General features: G+C 41.8%; 1 protein-coding gene across 2 annotated transcripts in view; it reads right to left on the reverse strand.

Moving 5' to 3' along the window:
• SETD7 (SET domain containing 7, histone lysine methyltransferase) overlaps positions 1-16,292 on the reverse strand; it is a 57,277-nt gene that overhangs the window by 16,274 nt on the left and 24,711 nt on the right. For both annotated transcript variants that reach the window (XM_070386556.1, XM_070386557.1), the window contains exons 4-6: positions 11,425-11,626; positions 6,387-6,576; positions 128-209 (exon numbers count right to left, since the gene is read on the reverse strand). In XM_070386556.1, the coding sequence (XP_070242657.1) occupies positions 128-209; positions 6,387-6,576; positions 11,425-11,626 (474 nt within the window). The remainder of the gene's footprint in view (positions 1-127; positions 210-6,386; positions 6,577-11,424; positions 11,627-16,292) is intronic.

The raw sequence follows: 16,292 nt of genomic DNA on the forward strand, positions 1-16,292 counted from the left end.
ATATACATTTTTTTTCTGCTAGGGAACTCAGCCTGAGTAGAGGGCCACCAAGGAGCAATAATTCCCACCACAAGAGTTATTTAATCTTACATAAATGACGTCATTAAAACCACAAGGGAACAATTACCTCTCTGATTCATATGGGTCTGGAAGAAGAGCATTGGTAGAAATGCAAGATGAAGTTGACTTATCAAAGTGGTACACCGAATCTAAAAAGCAAACAAAAATTTCAGTACAGGCCCAGAGTTAGGGAAGTGCATCAAGAACATTTCTCTCATCAATGGGACAAGCATAAGTTAAATAATGCAAAATGTTACTCAAGTTAGACCAACTAGAATGAAATTCTTCAGTATAAATGGAGAGCTTTTTTTAATAATACTTTTTCATGATAAGAAAGTTTACTTATTCTGAGTGTGCAAACACAATAAAATTTTTAGCTTCATTCTCCATCATATTCATTATGCGTCTCTTGGTGACTATAATAACATTCATTATTTTTAAGAGAATTTATTAGTGAATACATAAATCCCAACCCATTTTGTCACCTAGTAAAAGATACACATATGGGGTTTCTTTCTTTTGCTGAATATCCAAGTGGAAAAAATACAGAGAGACACTTAAGAAAAAGTTAATCTAAAGTAACAATTTTTTATTACTCCTGAGATGCTTTCACTATGTTCAGGAATATAATAATGAAGTTGGATATCATGTTGCAAAGCATAATTTACTTTCACTCTTTCATTCTTTAAATATCTGGAATTACATGAGTGACCTACATCTAAGCATCATCCAACCCATTGGTAGAACTCACGTTATACTTCTAAGATCATTCCTGATTTGAGAATCGTTAAGTATAACAAATATCGTCATAACATCAAATATTCTTATACTAGGGGATTAAAATCTGATGGTTCATTTGTTGAACTTTGTGATGCTGAATTGAGTTGCTAAAAGATATTTTTAGGTTATTATTGAATACAGCAATTGGGTGCTTAGTAGAGGGCATGGGTACCAGGTGATAATGTTAATTTAATTAAACTACGTGATAGCATGAAATAGTTGCTGGTTGCCTAGATAACATGCTTCTTACAAGCAGGTTTACACCGGTAATTACAGACTGCTGTGCAAAATATAAATGGTTAGTTTTCTGATTTGCTCTGGAGTTTTGTTATCAGGTCTTCACAGCCATCAGGAATATCTCCTAAAATTCCATTTTTGCTTTTGATTCACATTTTTCTTTACTCACATGATTTAAAAGCTGCTTGTGTAACTAAAAATTTTAATCGAGAAAAGGCTTTGTCATGAAAACTTGAGATCTCTCTCTGGTTGGATAAGACTGGATAATAGTTTTAAATTTTCCTTGTGGTTTTTTTTCACACTAGACACAGTCTGTAGAATCCAACCACCCACCCTTGGCAATTGTCTTCTTCACTAAAAATAAACATTCAGCCTCACTAGAATTAAGGAGAACAGACTGCTTTTGATAAAGCATTAACAAAGTCATCTTATTTCTATTAAAGTGGTTCAGAAACCAGTTAGTAATTTATTTCAGAAATGAAGGCACACAGCCACTCTAGAATTAACATTGCTGCTAAGCTGCTAAGTTGCTTCAGTCGCGTCCGACTCTGTGCGACCCCATAGACGGCAGCCCACCAGGCTCCCCCGTCCCTGGGATTCTCCAGGCAAGAACACTGGAGTGGGTTGCCATTTCCTTCTCCAATGTATGAAAGTGAAAAGGGAAAGTGAAGTCGCTCAGTTGTGTCTGACCCTTAGCGACCCCATGGACTGCAGCCTACCAGGCTCCTCCGTCCATGGGATTTTCCAGGCAAGAGTACTGGAGTGGGGTCCCATTGCCTTCTTTGAGGATTAACATTACTTCTCTGCAAAAAATTAGCCTCCAAGAACCCTCACAGAGCAGGAGGAAGACATAAGGTGTTCCAAAGGCTAATAAGTAAAGAAACAAGTTTACTCCTGAAAAGTCAACATTTTAGGCACTAAGGCGTCATAAATTATCCATTAAGCAGTTCCTAAGCAGTTACCAATGGTTACCAGGTCCTCTTTCTTTCTTTCTTTTTAATACAATCAAAACCCAAATTAATGTTTCAGACTAAAAGTCTGAGATCAGTCCATGTCACAGGCCATTTGAGTATTTTCAAGAGAGAGAATTTAATACAGGGAATTGGTTACACAGAAGACAGAAGAGCTGAGAAGCCAAAGGCGGAAATGAAGAGCCCAGAAACTGTCAAGAGCAGAAAGCCATAACCCTGAGTCATAGGAGCAGTGTTAGTCACTCAGTCATGTTCGACACTTTGTGACCCCAGGGACTGTAGCCTGGCAGGCTCCTCTGTCCATGGAATTCTCCAGGCAAGAATACTGGAGTGGGTTGCCATGTCCTTCTTCAGGGGATCTTCCCCACCCAGGGATCGAACCCAGGTCTCCTGCATTGGCAGGCAGATTCTTCACCGTCTGAGCCACAGAGACATTCCTGGACCTCTGGAGCTGGGGGAGCCCAGGGAAGCTGGATCTGAGGGGAAGTGACCTGCTAGATAATGGAATCGGGAGACAAGCCCCTGCTGGGGACTCTACGGGACACACCGAGGGCTTCTCCCTGCTCCTGTCCCTGGTCTGTGGCCAAACGCAGACAGAAGCTGGAGGCACGGAGTCTGGGAAATGTAGGCAAGGGGCAGACACCCCCACCTGCAGTAAAGCAGGGCAGGGAAGGCTGAGAACCAGCTCACAAGCAATTAAAGGAAGTTCAAATAAGAAAAAAAAAACAAATCCCAGAAACCCCACATTCCCAAACCAAACATTTCTGTGGAATAGACATCCTATTGTGCACAAATTCTCCTAAGAGCTCCCATCTCCTTTCCTTAGACTAAAACTTTCCTCACAAATGTGCTAAGTGCCAACTACACATAAAACACCACGTTGGGGACTGTGCAGATACAAGCAGGAGTCATGTCATATCTCTTCCTGCTTTCAAGGAGTCAATGTGTCTTCTCCAACACTGACCGTCCCTCCCTCCACTCCCTTAGACAGGCTGAAGGCACCCTCTCCTCCCTCTATTCCTCTGTCATTGGTACTATGACCTGGGACTGCAATTCATCCATTCAGTTGACAAATGTTACTTCTAAGAGGAGAGCCAAGCCATAAGGATGGAACAGGCAAGGATTTCCCTTGCAGTCCAGTGGTTGGGACTCTGCACTTCCACTGCCGAGGGCCCAGGTTCAACCCCTGGTTGGGGATCTAAGATCCTGCAAGCTGCATGGCACAGCCAAAAAAATACTAATAAGGACCTATTGCATATCGCAGGGAACTCTACTCAATACTCGAATGGCCTATATGGCAAAACCATCTAAAAACGCGTGGATATGTGTGTGGGCATAACTGATTCGCTTTATCATACACCTGAAACTAACACAACATTGTAAATCAACTATACTCTGATAAACATTTAAAGAATTAAATTTAAAAAATGCAACTTCAATCTAATAGTCCTGAAGGGGGCCTGATAACCTGCATTTCTAGGAAACATTCAAGTGATGCTGATAATTGCACTAAAAAAGAGACGGAATAGGCATTAGCCGGGAATGGAATTGCTATGTAAAGAGGCGAAGAAGAAATGAGGAGAGAAGAAATTCCAGGCAGAGGCACAAGGAATCTCCGCAAGAAGCGTTTGTTGATCCAAGAGCACAGTCAGGAGAAGGCAGTCAGGAGGGTTTTAGGTGAGACCCGTGCGTTCTGTTTGCTCCTCCCCCAACCACTGGGCCAGAAGCCACATGACCCTGAAAGCCCTCACCTCTCAGCCAGTCAGTGGCTTGGTACTTGTAAATGGAAGAGGAAGGAGACAGAAACAAGAGGGGCGGAACACAGAGCAAAGACTGGGCCTGGTTCCTCCCACCCACCCAGAGCAACTATGCCTTCTGACCCCTTTGAGACCCAAATTGTTCAACCCAGCTTTAAAAGAACTGAGGCCTGCTGGAATCTTGCCAATAAACCCACCCCTCCTTTTCTGGTCTTAAGTGAGTTTGAAGAGGGTGCTTGCTATTTGCATCCAGGAGTTCTAAGAAAAACCATAATTCCCCTGAGACTGATTACTCTCACTTTCCAAAATGCGTTTCAGACTTATACCAAGAAGAGTGTAATAACCACAGTAACTTCCCTGATGGGGCTTTATGGTAGGTGCCAATATCTGTATTTTATAAGGAAGAAACAGGTTCTAAAAGGATAAGTAACCTGCCCCAAGCCACAATACAGTAAATGCTAGAGCCAAGACTCCAACGAGGTGACTCTCAAGTTCAAGACTCTTGCCACTAGAAGTGTTGCCACTTCTGAAGTTTTAAACTCTGCATCACCAACTGGGATCTCCCCCTGGCTGGAATCTCCTCGTTTCTAAACATTGTAACACTGTCTGCTATTGAAATGGACATGAAGAGTGCAGATATTAGAGTTTAAAGTTCAAAGATTACCTTTACACTTAAAAAAAAAATAAACACTTCATTGTGGAATGACTTTAAATTTACAGAAAAGTTGCAAACACGGTACAGAGAGCTCCTGATGCCCCTCACTGTTCTCCTGTTAATTTCTTATGTTACATGGTACATTTGTCCAAATTAAGAAACCAACATAGCGTTACTATTGAGTGAACTCCAGACTTTATTCAGACTTCACCAGTTTTTCCACGAATGTCCTTTTTCTGTTCCAGGATCCAATCCAGATTCCCATACTGCATTTAAAATGCCTCAGTTTTTAACTTAAAAAAACAAAAACGGAGACATTTATAACAACCCAAGTTGGAGCTAAATGTAAAGCGCTAGGTTTCCTATTTTTGGACAACCACCCTTTGGAGAATCTCCTTCCAATCCACAGAGCTAAATATTATCTAGGCCTAGCAGTGCCTAGATGCACTATCTTTTCTACTTTATTCTTCTTATACCTTAACTTAGATTAGAAATACATATATGTCGGGAACATCCCCTGGAGAAGGAAATAGCAACCCACTCCAGTATTCTTGCCTGGAAAACCCCATGGACAGAGGAGTCCAGTGGGCTACAGTCCATGGGGTCGCAGCGAATCAGACACGACTGAGCACTTGACTTTCACGTTCATACATTGTTTTCTCAGGAATCAGACCAATTTAGCTTTCTTAATATTGTGCCACTCAGAATATAAAAGCTTGATTTTTTCTTTGTAGGTTTTCCAGATTTTCTATAGTAAACAATTTCGTAATAAGAAAAAAGTTTGGTGCCATCCTGTACTTCTAAAAGGAAACGGGACTTTTTCTAACATGGAGACCAACAGGCTCATTTGTGTGTGGAGTATGTCTTCCAAGAAGATGCTAGACTTTCCCCTCCCACCACTTGCATAGTTCAGCATGTGAGATCTTAGCCAATCAGGGGCTGAACCCATGCTCGCTGCAGTGGAGGCACAGCGTCTTAACCACAGATCACCGGGAAAGTCTCAATGTTAGACTGTGAAGAGAGCCCAGGTGCCAACGTGCATTTATCTTCCCCAATCGGAACTCAGGTTGAGTCAGCGTTACAACTTGGAGATCTACCTAATTTGATTCTTTATCAATTAAATCATTAAACTGTAGGGTTTCTTTTTCCCCCTGAGATATATTTTAAACTGATTAAATTACTGCTGTCATTTCTTCACTCCTGTGCATTAGAATTATACAGCTATGCCCTTGCCAGGTGAGTCTCAGTATCTGCTACTAAAGTGCCTTTGCTTGGCCTGGCCGTGTGACTTGCTTTGACCAATGACAAGTGGGTGAAAGGGGCTTTGTGTCAGTTACACACCGAGGCTTCAAGAGGCATCGCAGGTGTCTGCTCATGCTCTGGCTTCCTGTGGACACCTGAGAAAACCAACTGACAGGGCCCAGAATTAAGACACAGCACAGGCTCTGAGCTGACCAGGGCTTCCCTAGCGTTAGAGAACGGTGGTTCCGTGTTAAAGAATCTGCCTGCCAATCAGTAGGAGACGCTGGTTTGATCCCTGGGTTGGGAAGATCCCCTGGAGAAGGGAATGGCTACTGACTCCAGTATTCTTGCCTGGGAAATCCCATGGACAGAAGGGCCTGGTTGGACTTCAGTCCATGGGGTCGCAAAGAGTCGGACATGCCTTAGCGACTAAACCACCATCGCCACCACCGAACTGACTAGAAGCCTCGAGTCCCACCTGGCCTGGCCATGCCCCACCCGGACCAGTGAATACAGCTGCTTATCAGACCTGTGTTTGCTGTTGTAAACCACTGAAGTGCTGAGGTGTCTCATAAGTGGCCAAGCTGATACACCAGACAAGACAAGGAAATTAACTTCTCCCCAATAAGCCCTGACAACCTGTTTTGGAATTAAAGCAACCCATCCGAAGAAGATTCAACTTACTTCCAGGCATCAGTTCAAAGTGAGGCCTGCCTTCTTCAGTGGACAGAAGAGTAGCCAGCTTCCCTTCTATCATCTCTCCATCGATGAATTTTCCATACAGGGCCGTCCTTTCATCAGGGTACACGTAGGCTATCTTCTCTCCTGTCATCTCCCCATCTTCATTTACTTCTCCTACAAGGCTGCCTCCATCCTGATGGGAGAAACCCAAAACCAGAAAATATTATATTATAGTATTTATCTATATGACACGACCAGTATTCTTGGGCTTCCCTGGTAGCTTAGCTGGTAAAGAATCTGCCTGCAATGCGGGAGACCTGAGTTTGATCCCTGGGTTAGGAAGGTCCCCTGGAGAGTGGCTACCCACTCCAGTATTCTGGCCTGGAGAATCCCAAGGACTGTATAAGCCATGGGGTCCCAAAGAGTCAGACACGACTGAGCGGCTCTTACTCACTCACTCATATGACACGAGTTCAAGGTATTTCTCTTGTGCACGCCCACTGTTAGTAGCACTAATATGGATCATAACAGTTTAAGAACTCAGCTTTTCACATGAGCATGAACAGCATGAGGCATATCATCCCTCCCCACCCAGTCTCCTATAGGCTATATGCACAGGGAGCGTATAAGCCTGATTTACAGAGTCAGAGATGGAGCTGTACTTTATAATCCTGGACAAGTTACTGATTCTAACTTGGTTTCTTACCTAAGAAACAAACATGCTGTATTTGTGTGAGCACGTGTATTCAGTCCCTTCAGTCGTGTCTGACTCTTTGCGACCCCATGGACTGTCGCCCACCAGGCTCCTCTGTCCCTGGGATTCTCCAGGCAAGAATACTGGACTGGGTTGCCATGCCCTCCTCCAGCTCTTTCCTGCCCAGGGACGGAACCTATGTCTCCTGCGTTGCAGGCGGATTCTTTACTCACTGAGCCACCCATTTGTAACATGTCATAAACACTGAAAGGAAATGTAACAAGGGTTACTATGGGCCAATATCAAATGTGATGAGGATCTGTAGCAAAACAGTCTTACTCACTATGCTTAGAAATTCGTTTTTCAAATATTGAATTCTGAATTTCTGGTCTATTAAGAAAATCTTTAGTCCAAAGATACTTAAGAATTAGTTCAGTGTACATGAGTAGAGAGTTGTGTTTTCTAAGGAATAAACAAAAGAACTTTGAGATACTGTCTTTCTGAGAGTCCTATACCATGGCTTTTTATTTTTTTGAGCTAGAATGCAAAGTGAAAAAAGAACAACTAAATTCTGCTCCTTTGCCCATCACTTCCCTCTTCCCACTCTTCTTTATTTACTGCTCCCTTCTGCCTCCTTCCAGGAGAGGAGCCAGCTGTGCTTCCTGTTTTACTGTCACTTGCTTCATTCCCAAGGGTCCTTAAATGCTTTAGGGCAGAGGCTATCGTAGAATTCTCTATCCTGGTACCAGTGCTAGGGACACAGGAGGTGATATAAATACTTTGTAAATTGCATTGGGACACTAAAAATAAACCAGTAGTTAATTATTATTAAATATTATTAAATTATATAAATAAATATTATTATATATTATTAAATAAAAAGAATTAATTTAAAAAATCGAATCTAGGGTATAAGATATGTTTCCTTTTTTTCCTTCCCATCTAGGAGGTCCTCATGGTATAAATAGAAATCTAGGACCTTTGTGGGTTTGACCTAAGACTAGTAAGGCCATGACATCTTCTAAAAGCTTGGCTATTTCCTCAACTGAAAGGTTCTAGAAGTAGCTACTCAGAGTCAGTGATGTGGGACGACTTCTGAGTGATTTCAAATGCTGTTTACTGAGAGAGAGCAGGAAGAAATAACCACCAGGTATAGGATCTCCACAGTTCACTGTAGTCTAATTGCTCTTTGGAGAAAAAAGAAGTTATAAATTTAAAAATGAATCACAGAACTTCCATAGAAAGCAAAACACTTGGAAGCATTTTTCCCAGATAGAGAGGACATTGCTACTGCTGCTAAGTCGCTTCAGTCACGTCCGACTCTGTGTGACCCCATAGACAGCAGCCCAACCAGGCTCCTCCGTCCATGGGATTTTCCAGGCAAGAGTACTGGAGTGGGGTGCCATTGCCTTCTCCGAGAGAGGACATTAGGGATGTATTACTGCTCTTCCTCCTCCCTGAGTTAATTCTTAATAACCCAGCCTGAACAGAGATGTATTTTCTGCAAGATCTGCCTTCAGACTTGCAGTGATGAAGACAGCTGAGTGGTGTTAGAGCACATGAGCTCCTCACACACTGTAACTAATTAAGCCATCAAGATTACTATTTATTCAGCATTCTGTCTTTCTAGGGTCTCAGGTTTTCTCCCCCCTTACGTGCTTTAAACTTCGTTTTGGGGGCAAGTGATTTTATTTGTCCAGAACAATAAAGCAGAGATTCTTTTATTTCAGAAAGGAGTTGGTGGTTTTAGTTGCTAAGTCGTGTCCGACTTCATGACCCCATGGACTGTAGCCCTCCAGGCTCCTCTGTCCATGGGATTCTCCAGGATACTGGAGTGGAATGCCATTTCCTTCTCCAGGGGATCTTCCTCACCCATGGATTGAACTCGGGTCTCCTGCATTGCTGCAGGCAGATTCTTTACCGACTGAGCTACCAGGGAAAGAAAAATGAGTTTTTAATGAAAACTCTCCATCACTGTACCAAGGTAAACTTTCAAAAGAAATAAACTACCCTTGGCAGCAGCAGCAGCACCCTTAGAATGAGATTACAAATCCTGTATGGAGGATCATTATTTTTTGCCTCGCTTTGTTCCTACTTTGACCTCAAGTCACAAAACACTTCCTTGTTGGCTGGGCCGGGGGAGCAGAGGGAAAGCTGCTCCCCTCTCTCCTCTGCTCAGTGGCTCCCCCTATGGGAAGAGGAATCCTTCACTTGATCGGTGAGAAGGCAGGATCTGACACCCATCTCTGCCAGGTTGGGGTTAACAGGATAAAGACTGCTGTCACATGTTCTGCATTTTTGCTCACCTGTTCTGAGAACTGGCAGCACCCATGGGCTGCACCTGCTCTCCTCTCACCCTCTCTTCTCCTTGGGGAAGCTCCCCCAGGCAGCCCTACTCCCCAAGGGAAACCTGCAGCTTTCTAGCTGCTCTGTGGGCACCTGGCCCATCTGTTTAGTTCAGAGGGGTAGAAGTAGAAACCCATGACACCTCTGCATTCTAACTCTGCCATAATGAAGTCCTGATCCCTGACACCTATGTCCATTTCTTAATTGCTCAGTTGAGTCTGACTCTTTGTGACCTTATGGACTGTAGCCCTTTGGGCTCCTCTGTCCATGGAATTCTCCAGGTAAGAATATTGCAGTGGGTTGCCATATCCAGGGACCGAATCCAGATCTCCTGCATTTCGGGCAGACCCTTTACTGTCTGACCCATCAGGGAGGCCCACTTCTTAATTGATTCTCAACCTGGAGATCAGAGCAGTGGGATGTGATCACCAGCCTCACGCCTGGCCCCAATGCCAACAGATACTATACACAAAATGTCATCAACCAAGTTAATTTTGACAGCTTGTAACTCCCCAGTGCTTCTTCCTTTCTAAGGTGGAGTCCTCTCTTGGTGTTTAAAAGGACACTAATTCAAGCTGAAAGCTAAAATGCAGCTGCACATTTTAGGTTTCAAACTGCAACTACATTGAGTGAGTCAGGTCCATTCACCTCAGTGCATCTTTGATCTCCTCTAGGGACTTAAATTGATCATAGTTACAAGTAAAATTACAAGTAGTGGGAGAATCTTGTAATCAACTGCATTTCCCTCATTTCAACCCCCAGGAGGAATGCCACTTTCCCTGACTTCAAGATTCACTGTGCTATGGGCAGCTCCCTAGCACGGGGCGGTAGGAAGCTTATTCTGCCTAGTGACGAACCAACAGAAGTTTCAGGCTTCCTAATCTGGTAAGTACCTCCACCTCTTCTCCCTCTGTAACAGAAACTTCTGAGCTACTGCAGATCCTACCAAGAGAATGTATAAATGCTTTAATAATTATTAAAAAGAATGTTTCACAATTTTTTTCTTTGGCTAGAGTATAACTTATTTTTCAGCAACAATAATGTGTAAGTAGATTTTCCTGGTATTACTTTTCCTGTTATACATATAATAGAGACTTTGTTTTTATTGATACTTTTAAATCATAAAAGGAAAGGATTAAGACTAAGAAAAAACATATTTTGACTTAAGCTCCGGACAAAATAAAATATTAGATAAAATATTTTTGCAGGTCTATTTTCTGAAACATTTTCTGGAAACTCACTAAGAACAGATGGGGTATTTGAAATGCAAACAAAAATTACAGCATTAATTCCCAGCCATGGGTTTTTGCTGCTTCTTTCTGCTCTAGTCAACTCCAGAAAGATCATAAAATGTTATCAAATATTCAAAGGCTAGTTAATTTTAATCACCTTGATTTAAGCAATATAAACCAAAAAATGGGGAGGGGGATTGGAAAGCCAAGTACCAATAGTGTAATAAGTCCAAAAAGATGTGAAATTGTTGGAATCATTCTTACATATGAGAGAGAATAAAATTAATTACAACAATGAAACATTCCAACATTCTTTCTATATCCCAAAGAAATATTTTTTAAAATCAATGTATTTTTGTTTTTATTGGTGATATAATCAAGCCAGTTTGTCTCAGTTTGGTTTTCTTTTAATTTTTTAAAAGATATTTACCGTAGGATCAAACCCAGGCCCCCTGAATTGGGAGCATGGAGTCTTGGCCACTTGACCACCAGGGAAGTCTCCTCCATTTTGTTTTAATTGTGACTAATCATTTCTTTCCAAAGCCACCCTGAAGAGGAATTTACAGCAGATCGGAGGACAATTTAAGTCAACTGTTTCACAGTGAGAGGACAACCCCCCTAAGTTGTTGGCTTCAGCTACTGGCTCTCAAGTTTTCACAGTCTCACGTTTTCTAACACAGAGAATACATTTTATTCTTCATTGGGAAGACTCAAAGCCTTGTCTTAAAACATGCTATTTTTCAGCAAAATGAGCAGTGACAAGACTTACTGGGTAGTATATCCAGCACACTCCATGCCGAATGTTATCTTTGTATTGTCCCTTGAAGATCAGCCTCCCGTCTGTGTCGTACTCCTGGGCCGGTCCATTCAGCTCTCCGTCTACATATGTGCCCTGGAGAACTCCTCCATCCTCGTAAGTGTAAACTCCCTGGCCCTGCAGGGCATCGTCCACATAATATCCCTCCAGGGTGCTGTGAGACAAGGGAGAACAAAAGAGGAGAGTGAGACCTCGACTCAACTCTCCTAAAAGAAAGGACCGTATCATGCCCACCTCTGTTCCAATGACCACCTGTACTCAGTACATCCTCCTGAGTTCTCTGAGACTGCTAGGGAAAAATACTCCAGAGATATGGGTAGGATTAGAAACAGAGGAAGATCTAATTCCTAATCTCCTAGCTCCTATTAAATCCAGTTTTTCTACTGAAAGAAGTACAAGAGAAAGAAACCACAAGTGGAAATAGAATAAGCCTCATCTAAGTTATGTTTCCTGGGTCTTCCCTGGGGGCTCAGATGGTAAAGAATCTGCCTGCAATGCAGGAGACATGGGTTTGATCCCTGGATTGGGAAGATCCGCTGGAGGAATGCATGGCAACCCACTCCAGTATTCTTGCCTGGAGAATCCCCTTGGACAGAGGAGCCTGGTGAGCTACAGTCCATGGGGTCACAAAGAATTGGATACAACTGAGTGACTAAGCACACTAAGTTTCCAAGGCTAGACGCTGACCAACACCAGGCAACAGAAATGCTGGTGTTACCCTTTCCACACATAAACCACTCCTGCTTAACTTCCCTCATGAGTGGTCCAGAACTCACTGGGAGTTCTCAAGGGTCTTTAGATGGCTTGTATAGAGTGGTCTCCAATAATACAAACATGGTTTAGAACATGTAGATGTCTACCTATCTGTCTTACACTATTAATGCATTATTTATGGTGACAACCACAGTTAGTATCCATTCAAAAGTATCCCCTTCCATCTCTTTGGAAGCTATCTGGGGAGGTACTTGTGTGTGTGTCTATGTGTGACGTGTGTGTAATCATGGGCAATGGGGGTAAAGTATGGAAGACGGCAGGCTAACCCTGACTAACACCAATTGCTGTTGTTTAGTCACTTTAGTCATGTCCAGCTCTTTTGTGACCCCGTAGACTGTAGCTTGCCAGGCTCCTCGGTCCATGGGAGTCTCAAAGCAAGAATACTGGAGTGGGTTGACGTTTCGTTCTCCAGGGGATCTTCCTAATCCAGAGATCAAATCCAGTTATTTGAGTCTCCTGCATTGTAGGCAGATTCATTAGTAGCCTGATAGAAAGTTTGAGACCCATAGTCCCAAAACTGAAGAAAGCTCACAGGGGTGGTTTATGGTGATTTTATAAGAACCTTTTTTTCTCTCCTCATAAAGCACTTTTTGGATTTCATAACATATTTTGAGTGTCAGCCTTGCAAAGGCCATTATGCAACAAAGCTAACTTTATCCAAAAATTCCTTCATGAACTGAAATTTGGAATAAAGGGAAAGACCAACTCAAATTATTATTTTTTTTACAATTAAAACATAAGATGCTTAGCAACAAACAGTTTGATTATTTTAACATGCACAGATAACACTCATTCATTAATTCAACTAACATATTTATAGGATGGCTTCAAGTAGTGAGTACAGTTGTATGAGGATCTAGGAAGCATTATGAACAAGACAGCCATAAAACCAGGAGACAGGGACTGGGGACAGGAGGGAGCCATGGGGATGGATGTGGCTGCACCTGACTCTGCCTGGAACAGTCTTATCTTGCTGTTAATGAATGATAGAACGATCTGTAATTATTAAAGAAAAGCACAGTTGAAATAACGATACCCTCTGATTACAATGTAATTAGACTATCTGTAGTCTCCCAAAGAGATCAATCATTCTCTTTCAGTTTTGTTTGTATGATCGATGATAAATAGGCCTAGTAAATTCATGTAGAGATGAAGGTGTACTTCAGCAAAGCCCTTGCATCAATAATCAAAAGTCTAAATTAGGGAGGTTGGAATTAATGAGATTACACTGTCATTAGATTTCAACCACGAAAAAAAAAAGAAAAGAACAATCTTGGTGAAGGGTAACCAATCAACCGATATAATGATACAACAGACAGGACAAAAAACTATTTAATTATCCATTTTGACTTGGGGAATTACCAGATAAAATACAGGATGCTCAGTGGAGTTTCAGATAAATAACAAATAACTTTTTTAGCATAATTATGTCCCAAATATTGAACAGGACATAGTTATACTAAAACATTTTTTGTTGCTTATGTGTGTGTGTGTGTGTGTGTGTGTGCGCTCAGTCATGTCTGACTCTTTGCGACCCCATGGACTGTAGCCTGCCAGGCTCCTCTGTCCATGGAATTTTCCAGGCAAGAATTTTGGGATGGGTCACCACTTCCTATTCCAAGGGGATCTTCCCAACCCAGAGGATTGAACCCAGGTCTCCTGTCTTGCAGGCAGATTCTTTACCAGTGAGCCACTTGGAATACCATTTTAACTGGGTGGCCTGGATTTTTATTTGTTAAACCTAGCAACCCTATTGACTGAATTCTCAGTGGCATTCAAAATGTTACTGTGTGTGTTTGGGCAGAATTATCCCCTGACAGACTAGACTGCCAATATTTCTTAGGTTTATGATGAAATCTACAAGGCATGGGTCTCAAGAATCAGTTAAACGATCATGTGGATTTGCACATATTTCCCCCTGGTCATGTCCAGTAGCTTGTCTCCCCCTCCCTTCCAGCAGAGCCCACCCTTATTAGTATCATAATCCTAAGAACAAACTGCTATTTCCTATAGCTCAATAAACCTAAGATTCCCAAATGCAAAGTCATAAGACTTTGGAGAGCAAAACTTACTGCATTGTTTTCCAGCCCCTGCCTGAGGAAACAGCTTAGCTTCCTTGGTAAATTGTTTTGGTAACTTGGGTGGAATCTGATAACAAAAAAGGGACATGTTATCATAGGAACTGTGATCTCCAAGGCAATAAAAAATGATAAGGCTCTGAAATCTTCTGTCACTTAGGAAATAAAATAAAAAAACCTTCTTAGTCTGATGTTAAAGGCACCACTTCTTTCTCTAACTTTTTCCTCCCGAAGAGGCTGGCAAACCATAGCTGGCTGCCTGTTTTTGTAAATACAGTTTTACTGGAACACGGCCACGAACATTCCTTTCCGTATCCTCTGTGGCTGCTTTCATATCACAACAGCAGAGTTGAATAATTGCAACAGAGGCCATACGTGGCCCCCAAAGCCTAAAATATTTATTATCTCCCCCTGGGCAGAAAAGGTTTGTCCGACTTCTGCTCTAGAAGCCCCTGCTTACATTATTCACTGGCCTCAAGCACACCTCTATGTATCTTAGCTTCTATACTCTGTTTTCCCTGCTTCTTCCCTTAAAACATGTGTAACTAAACTTTTTAAATTCCTGAGGATGCCTTCAGGAAAAAAAAAAAAAAAGTTATGGGTTACATTTGCCTTTTTATCATTCAAAACAAAAATAACTTTGGGAAAAGAATGAATATTCTCCAACCTCTGGTCTTTTTCTATTTAAAAAAGAAATCAACTATGAGAAAATGGCATTATGTTGCACTTAATTGTTAGTATCCAGTCATATTTGAGAAGTAGCTATGGAGGGAAAACTTTCTAATCTTTTTCTTGCTGAAATGGCACAGGGAGTTATGCTATAAAGGGTGCTCATCATCGGCCTCCCTGGAGCCTACCCTTCCCCCACATGGAGCCCTGCTTCCAAAGGAGGCTACCTTGACCTCTGTGACCACAGTCGCTGGAGACTAGTCATGGACGGGTACAGGAAGTGCCACGTCTTTATCCATGATCAGCTTATGGGCCCCGTTTCTCTAAATAGATTGTAAGCCCTTTACAGGAACAAATCGGGCATTATGTATTTCTCCCCTCACATATAAACACAGCATATCTTCAAGCGCTATTTCCTAAATGAAAGAGTGAAACTGGGATAATCTTGCTCTGAGAAGAGGCAATTGAGAGGGAACATGAGCATGTTAAGAGTATTTCTCAAGCGCAGGGAGAATTTTTTATATGAAGTGTATGTGCATTTAAAAAAGAAATCAACTGTGAGAAAATGGCATTATCTTGTAGCCACTCAATTGCAAGTGAGGAAAGTTTCTTAAACTCTGTGCTTTATTTCTCCATTTGTGAACGGCAGCTACTAATGAGGCTATTCAGGATTACAAGGTTTAATACACAGCAAGTGCTCAGAAGATGTGAGGACATAACGACGGCTCGAATAACAACTGTTATTATTATTTTTTTTTTTTGCTTTTTATGCTGGAATGGAAAATTTTATTTTATTTTATTTTTTTAATTATTTTTTTATTTTTAAACTTTACATATTTGTATTAGTTTTGCCAAATATCAAAATGAATCTGCCATAGGTATACATGTGTTCCCCATCCCAAACCCTCCTCCCTCCTCCCTCCCCATACCATCCCTCTGGGCCGTCCTAGTGTTATTATTAAAATAGCACGCACTTTCATGTATATGACGGTGAGCTTTTTACTGAGAAACTTAGCTTAAAACAGCAGCACTAGGGAACTGGTTATGAGACCCTGGAGTAGACAAAGAAATGAACAACACTGCTCTAGATTTACTTTTAAAAAACCCAGCTAGAAAGATTCCTCTCTGAGGGAAGGATGAAATAAATGCTTAAGTGAAAAAAGTAAAACATATTCATTGTAAAACGAACAAACAAACATAAAGCAAATCAAACACTACAAAGATGTGGAAAGCAGAAACCCCTGTACACTCTTACTCAGTTTGGCATATATCATTTAAGACTTTTTTTTTCCATTAATA

This window comes from Bos mutus, chromosome 17 (genome assembly GCF_027580195.1).
Source record: "Bos mutus isolate GX-2022 chromosome 17, NWIPB_WYAK_1.1, whole genome shotgun sequence".
Lineage (NCBI taxonomy): Eukaryota > Metazoa > Chordata > Mammalia > Artiodactyla > Bovidae > Bos > Bos mutus.